This window comes from Rhamphochromis longiceps, linkage group LG15, assembly GCF_057381845.1.
Source record: "Rhamphochromis longiceps isolate RC_006_pf linkage group LG15, R_longiceps_female_GT1.1, whole genome shotgun sequence".
Lineage (NCBI taxonomy): Eukaryota > Metazoa > Chordata > Actinopteri > Cichliformes > Cichlidae > Rhamphochromis > Rhamphochromis longiceps.
In genome coordinates, this window is record NC_140571.1 from 8,122,026 (window position 1) to 8,130,235 (window position 8,210).

Genomic DNA, 8,210 nt, shown 5'->3' on the forward strand with positions numbered 1-8,210 from the left:
GAATCCCACAACGGCCTCACCGAGATAGTTCATTGTTTTAGCAGGGAAATAGCTTCTTATTTGGTGTTGAGAGCAAACATGAAGGTAATGTTTGTGCAGCGGTACAACCAAATGAATGAAAGGAACTCTACAACATCTGAAACAGCTGTTGACAATATTGTGCTGACATTTAGCGGTCATTGATTCCTGACACTGAGGATAGAGCGATGCAGCTGGAGCAGAACACATATCCTGAGGCCATTTCAGCCCTCAGCTCAGTGAAGAACAGTGAAATGATGGAAAACCTGCACTGAAGAAGTGGCACCGTTGGGTTTTTAGTCATCCGCAAGGTTTTTTTTTGTTCTTTTGCTACTCACATTTAACAACAAACGTATTGCTATACAGAGGACTTAACACTTAACCCATCTGTTTACCATTAAGTTACTTTTAATGAGTACACATATTCAAGCACAGAATGCAATTTAGAGATCCTGTTTTACATGACTATTCCCATTTTAGTCAACCTTAAAATTTGGAGAGGATCCCAATACTTTGAGATTAAACTAGTGCTGTCAGCATTAATCTCGTTAAAATGACGTTAACGCCATAACTGCATCTGCGTTAGCGAGTTACTGCGGATCGGCCCATGCGTGGTGCTCCACGGCGTCAATGCGTTAGCGCGGTTGGCTCATTAATGCGTTAGCAGCGTCCAGGCCCACGCACGGGGTGATCCGCGGTAACTCGCTAACAGAGATTTGCAGCATTGATGCGGTTATGGCGTTAACGTCATTTTAATGAGCACTAGATTAAACATTATCTAAGATACTCATACATGAACATAATCACCTTATAAAAAATAATACGTTGCTATAGATTAAACAACAAGAGTATTGGAAAGCAAAAAAATAAAAAATAGTACATGTTATTAACCTCTTATCCAATTCAATAACCAATCACCAGTTAATTCATTAAGCATCTTTTAGCAAGTGGAAGTCAGATAGTAGTAGTAGTAAAAGAAGAAGAAGAAATAAACGCTTTTGTAGTGTTTTAGGGTAATGTTTCTAAGATTTTGCATGTAATGGAGTATTTTTTAAATGTTGTACAGGATCTGAATATTTTTGCCCCAATAGGCCATTAAATGAACAAATATAAGGGGCAAATCATCACATTGTCTAAGCCAAACATCGCATTGCTTTCTCATTGAAACAAAGAACCTTTCCAGATGACCTTGGCACATTTCAAACAGTCATTTGAAATTTGACTAGGAAAAACTGACATTAACTGACAACAGCGTTTACTCAGTGGTGTGGTAGTGCAGACAAGGGATCGTGTTTAAACAGAAGTGTTTATTTGCATGTCAGTTGGCCCACCTGTTGTATGTAACCTAGGCGGGGCACAGTTAATGTTTCCATACAAGTCTCCTTCAGCGGAAGAACTTGTTTAGAGGTGGGGCAAGCTTTTATGATTTTAGCAGAGGATTACTGGTTTGCTCTTTGTTCACACAAACTCTGAATGAGAGCAGTGGTTCCTCCTTTTACTTCAAGCCTTCTTTTGTTAGGACGAGAAACACTGGGCTCTCACACTGAATAACACAAACACACTTCTCTGTTTCTCCTGTTAATAAATGACATTTTCTCTTTACATTCAGTGTATTTTACTTGTACTATTCTCTTTTATTTCAATACACGCTGGCCACTTGTTCTTACATTCTGTTTTTTTTGTTTGTTTTTTGGGGTTTTTTTTACCTTGGTAAGCCTGTAGAGGTAATTTCCTTCAATAATAAGCTCATTTGTTAATTGCAAAAGTGACTGATTAGAAACCTGTAGTGCTTTTGTGATTTCTAGTGACTGTAGGCATCTAATGAACCGATTTACCCACAAAGTTCACGCTGAGGCGAGGGGGCAGGGACGCAAGCAACAGAATGCCAAAAAAGCTAATTTCCCACAGCGTAAAAGTCTCCAAAGACGTGGCTCATAGGGCTTTTACAACAAGCGCAACAGTTCTTTGTTTTGTTATACTTTTGTATTTGAGAAAGGGTTACAGAGTTTTCTGAAACAGCAAACAGTAGGGAGAGACGCAAACAGTGAATTTGTTGGCGATGATGTTGAACCATGAATTTAGTGCAGTGGGAATGCAAATATCAGTGCCCATCCTCATCATAATAAAGAAACACTTAAATGTAACACTGTGGCTCACTCATGTTGTTTTTATATTCTGCACCATACACAGAATAAGCTATGATAAGCTTCGACTAAACAGGCTGTATTTGTCAGCAGGATAAAGTCATTGTTGGTATTTTTATTTCATAACATTTGTTGACAAGAAGGAAAAAAGCAGGAAACCAGATTTATCCTTTAAACTATATGGATGCATGGATTTGGCTGCCAATAATGCAGGATGCGGACACTGGGTTTTAAAGAAGCATCGTTCATATACAAACCCGACGTATGTTTAATCAGTCCGCCCCATAATGAAGCACTTTGAGGACACTGATAAGCAGGTTTAGTCTGTAATTCCAATAACAAATGCATTCGGTTTAAATATCAACATGTAGGTGTGGGTTCAGCTATAGTAATGATGCGTATAATATATAAAAAGCAAAACAATTTTACAGCAGATGTTAACAGGAAACCATTGTTACCAACATTTTAACAGCGTGTAAACCATTTGCCACTGCCTCATCTACACCGCCAGCTGTGTTGTTGTTCCGTATGGTGCCCATCTTAAAGAACGGTGGCAGGAGGAGGGAAAAAAAGAAAAAAAGATATTCAAATCTACTGGGAGTCCAGACCAGTATCTAGATTAGAGGGAGATCCTCTTAAAGGCATCATGTAGACAGGATAGTCTGTCTTGTTCCCTCCTCCCAGAACATCTCCTCTGAGACCACTGATTTAGCTGGCAGCAGGCTAGCTGGGATCTGCTTTGTCCAGATGCACACACACTGACGACAAACCCCTGTGTGAATTGAAGACATCCATGCCAGGAACAATTGATGGTCTCTAGTGAGTCGGTTTAAGCATGTGTGCATGTGTGTGTGTGTGTGTGTGTGTGTGTGTGTGTGTGTGTGTGTGTGTGTGTGTGTGTGTGTGTGTGTGTGTGTGTGTGTGTGTGAGAGATGAAAATAGACAGAGAAAAGAAGAGTTAGATTTGTTTGTTATGTGTTTGTCTTACATGACTTGCTATTAAAGCTAACAGTTAGCTTTGAGCCTTAGAGGGTTTGCACAGTCACATAAAAATGCAAGCACACAAAACACCTCAGCGGATACACATCAAAACAGTGTCCATGGTTTCCATAGTGAGAAGGGGTTTACCTTCACTGATGGATAGAAGATGCAGCTCACTGTTGCTACACATGCACACAACACATGTCTGACATACTTACACACACACACCACACAGAGTCATTTGCACACGCAAGCTGGAACACACTTCAGGCAGTTAGGTTTCACACTTTCACATATGTGGTAGACTATATAAAGAGCAGAAACGAATGCACACAAACACAGTGTGATGTCAGATGGCAAAAGCCTCTCCTCGAGCTAACAATGTGGTGCGATGTCTGCCTAAAATGCACATGTGTGCGTGCGCGCGCACACACGCACCCTTGTGAATCTTTCTCTGAGGCCTATTAGTCACAGACCACAAACACACACTCTAACAGTGGCTGCCCCACTACCCTGATTTTTTTAAGCTCACGGGGGATGACTGACACACACATACATGCGCACACATAATCACCCACCTGAGGCAAGCTCAGTTTACCACAGAGTCTGTTCAAAAACATACTAAACAGCCAGAACACAGAAGAAAGCAAAAACATAAAACAACAGTAAAAAGAGTTTATCTGGATCCATCTGGATTTCATGATCGTTAACAGGGAGAACATGTTTGCCTTTTGTTTTTTTACTTTGAATAATTTTGTAAACGTGCTGATTTCAATTTCAGCTCATTTTTCACACAGATTGGTCCGTTAATGTGGTCTGCAAGGAGTACAATGCAAAACAATTATGGGGAGGTGGTGACAAGTGACAAGTAAATGGATTTCGAGGAAAACAAGAGGAAGCGTGAGAGAAATGTGCCAATAGAATCACAGGAAAGCTGGTACAATCACATATTTAGGACAATAGCTAGAGAAAATCTTCCAAAGGCAACATTTACAAGGCCCACAAGCTCATTAGTTTATCCTTTGACATGAATTCATCTGCAGGCTGACAATGCAACATCTGCACACACACGTACAGGGTGGACATGAGACATTTTCTGATTGGGAATGTCTCCACAACAATCAGTTAAAGCAGTTAAAACATTACACACACACACACACACATCCTGGGTAACCCTGCATACATGCTCTCTCTCTCTGTCGCACACAAACTCTTTGTCTGCCTTTCCCCTCAGTTGGCTTCAGCTAAAACAACTGCAGCTCCTGTTTTCACGACCACGTTGAAAAAAAAAAGTCATAGATAAAATCATTAATACCTAAGGGAGAGCTTAGCTGCTCATTTATACATGCAATTAGAACAGAATCAAGTGGAGGAGACTTAACAAAGGAACACCACACAGAAAAATCTTTCCACAAACCTACTCTCTGGTGTTTCATGGAAGATATTGTTGCTTTTTTGATTTTGTTTTTTTGAGACGTGATTTACCCCACCTTCAGTGATACATCAGATCACAATCCCAAGAAAATAAAGGCACTGTCTGACACTCATAGCAGAGGAGTAATAACAACACTGCAGAGATAAAGGCATTGCAGACTAATACAACATCGGTGCCATAAAAGCACACAGTGTGCTCCATCCTGATAAGAATTATACTATTATACTGTATGGAGGACATCTTGTTTACAATGCAGATAGAAACTATGTCCTACAATGCCAGCATAACTTTACTAATGTGGCTGTATGGCTGGTAAAACATCAGAGAGATCAAAATGTTTGGAAAAGACTGAATAGCAACAGGATAAAATCCACACAAATGAATATAGCCTGTGGACATAAAAAAAAGGTTTTTTCCCATTGACTTAAAGCAGCCGCCTATACTGCAACTCTCAGATTCTATATGGATTTTTCATAAAGCCTTTATGTGTCTGATGCAAATGACCATTTTCTACCTCCAAATGATGTGGAGATATAAGACGCTTATTTGGCCGGAGGCAGGTCAGAAGGCACTAGAACATCAATAATTCAAAAGTGTGTGTGTATGAGTGTGTAAATGTGTGCATCTGAGAATGTGAGATGGTACATGTGTGTTTATGGGCGACCAAACAACACCTGATAGACCAAGTTCTTATTTTCAAATTTCAACCTCCATTTATTTGAATCAAAAAAAAAAAAAAAAAAGAGAGATCAGGGTTAAATCCACTAAACTGAAATACAAAAATAAGGGACTCAAATCGAAATCAGTATATGAACACAATTTACACATACATCCAGTGCTGTGGAGCAGGATGACAGCATTGTGAAAATGACAATACTTTTGATATGGCAACAAGGGAGCTTGGTCAAGCCAAAATGTTTTGTTTAGGCAACTGCGTAATCAGCTAGGACTGTCTGTGAATTTGTGGCTTGGATCTATGTCGTGGTCTGTCCAGGTTTTAAAGCTAACAGTAAAAAAATAGAAGGGAGACTTCTCGAGAGCCATCCCAAATCCTATCTTTCAACCCCTCCCTCCCTCTCCTTCTGCCGGTCTCACCGTCTGGTCTGCTGCAGCAGGCACCCTATATACAGAAGGGGCCAATTCCATTATCCCGAGAAATTAAACAGAAACCAAACCGAGCCGTGCGCGCAATGTGGGGAGGGGTTGTAAAGGTGATTTCGCTTATCGGGAACAATGCGTTTCTTAGAAATCGTGTGTCCCACTCAGCACGAATTCTAACCAGAATGGGCGTTGTCTGTTTATATGGCCGCGCTCTCTTTTCTCTCAACACTGTATTTTGATGGAAATTCCACAGGGCGCCTTTGGTCCAGAAAAAAAGAAAAGAAATAAAACCCAGGCCCCATCCGTGACAAACAGACAGTCCAACACCAACAGGTCCTTGCACGTGTGCGTCCGTGTGCTTGTGTGAAAGTACGTTATTGTGTGCGCAAAAGTGTGCGTCCGTGCGCTTTGGCAAAGAGGAGGCAGGGAGGGCGGGTGGAGGAGACGATATCAAACGGAATCCCTGATCACTCCTTGCCCCCGTTAACCAGAGAGAGCTCTTTGAGAATTCCACTGGCGTCTACTCGCCTTCTCTCCCGGATCATGTCCTCCAGGCTGCGGAAGACCAGAGTGTGCACCTCGCTGCCGGACAGATGCACTTTGAGGAAGTACTGCTGCTCCGCTGAGTGCGCTTCTCCCCCGGCTTTGAACTCCCGTTTCCCAAAGCGGCACCAGGCAGCGAAACTTTCCGAGTTGGTCCAGCATATCTCCTCGCTGTTCAGGCCCACGTGTCCCGCTGCGTTCTGCATCACTAGGTCAGGGGGTAGCGGCCGATAGCGGTAACGATTATTGACTATTCTCCCGTGGCGGCCGTTGCTGATCTCAAGCAGGCTGTCTTTGCGGATTTCGCCCTTGTGCAGATGAATGATTTGGTCATCCTGCTCGAAGATGACCCAGTGGGGGGCTTGCGCGGTGGCCACCAGCTCCAGCAGGTCCCCCGGTTTGCACATAGTCAGCAAAGTTTTGGCCGAGTACACATTCAAGTCCTCGTTCTCGCGCAGCTTGGAGAAGATGCATTCCTGGGAGCAGAAAGCCGAGTACTCCACCTCGCTGACCGATAAGGGTCCCTCCTCGGTCGGGCTGTGGTCCTTGGTGAATCCGCAGTCAGACGGAGTGCGGTCGTCCACCTCCTCCTCTTCGTCAGAGAAGAAGTAGGCGACGCCGACTCGAAGCTCGTCCTTCTCCAGCCCGGACGGATCCCCCGTGGGCAGTTCGCTGTAGTTGAGGTGGGTGATCCGATCCAGTTGATTTCCCATCAATGACCTGGCAAGGGAGAGGCATGGACTGCGGTGTCTGAGGGGACAGGGAGAGAGCACGGGAATGAGAGCGGGTGTCATAAGCTGTAAAATACGGAATCAAACAAACGTGTTAAACGTTCACACAACAAGACCGTTGTTCACAAACGCTTTGCTACATGTGGATGATTTTGCTCGGTACTGGAGAGAAGTGGAAGAAAGCCCTCAACAGTTCTCAGCACTATACAGAGAGACAGGAAAACTCGAAATAGTGCACTGATGATTTACTGCCCCTTGCCCTCTTTGCACATATGAGTCAGCCACTAATTAGGGCACAATGTATAAAAGCTGAGGTGATTCACGTGCAAACAAAAAGAAGAAAAACGGAACAAGAACGGCAGCTGAAACTGATGAGAGAAACTGCTGTAAATAAAAGGCAACCTGGTGCCTTTACGCATAGCGCATGGCAAGAGAGAGTGAGGGAAGAGGATACCTGTGCGCTCCCAGGGCAAGCGGTTAAATATCCTTGTGGTCCATTAGTACAGAGGGCCGCGCAGTCCCCTGCTCTCCTTCTTTCTTTTTGTTCCTTTCCCCTTTCTTCTCACTCTTATCCCTTACTCTTCGCACCGCTCACTGTGCGGTCTGGCTGTCGTGAGCTCGTGCTTCACTTCTACCAGAGTCACCTCCGTTTAAGTACCAAGGAGAGCTCCGCCTCTCCCTCCGCGCTCCGCCTTTAGGTTGTTTTACTGGAGCACAGTCACGGCTCCATTACCGCCCTGCCAATGAAAAATGCCGAGGAGTATGCCAGTCAATCAGATGATCCAATTAGGGGCGCTTAGGGCGGCTGGCGGCGATAGGCGACTGTTACCGTGGCATGGTTTTTGTTGTCAGAGAGCTGAGGAATTCTCTACATGATCAGCGGAGTCCGCGTATAAGTTCAAGGCAGCAGTCACCTGCGATAACAACTCGCATGCCTCATGAGGAATATATGAGAAAAGTTCAGATTCCTGTGCTCTATAAACATTTCTGCTATCTCAAAAAAATACTCCCCAAACTGCATCCTTATCATATCCATACAGTTACTGCAGGACGTGACAAATGTGTACATCTCTTCCGGAATACAGGAGTAAGTCCCATCCTCCAGTTCCCATGAGCATCTTGTAAATTATTTCCGCATGCCTCACCTGCTTCACTACACTGCATCACTTGTACTCTCATATCTGTCAGTGTGTGCCTGGTAGAGACCATTAAGGGAGGGGCTGGAGGCAGGTGTGTGTGTGTGTGTGTGTTTGCGCG

At 43.7% G+C, this 8,210-nt stretch overlaps 1 protein-coding gene across 1 annotated transcript; it reads right to left on the bottom strand.

Annotated features, from left to right (window-relative positions):
* Positions 1–617: 617 nt before the first annotated feature.
* On the bottom strand, positions 618–7,570 carry lratd1 (LRAT domain containing 1). Its single transcript, XM_085382937.1, has 2 exons — positions 7,408–7,570; positions 618–6,972 (listed from the first exon to the last, which is right to left on the bottom strand). Exon 2 carries the CDS (start codon positions 6,933–6,935, stop codon positions 6,147–6,149), a length of 789 nt encoding a protein of 262 aa, XP_085239063.1. The 5' UTR covers positions 6,936–6,972; positions 7,408–7,570; the 3' UTR covers positions 618–6,146.
* Positions 7,571–8,210: the final 640 nt, after the last annotated feature.

Bases quoted from the DNA above. Each gene is read 5' to 3' on its own strand.
- lratd1 (XM_085382937.1), bottom strand. From the start codon at position 6,935: ATGGGAAATCAACTGGATCGGATCACCCACCTCAACTACAGCGAACTG.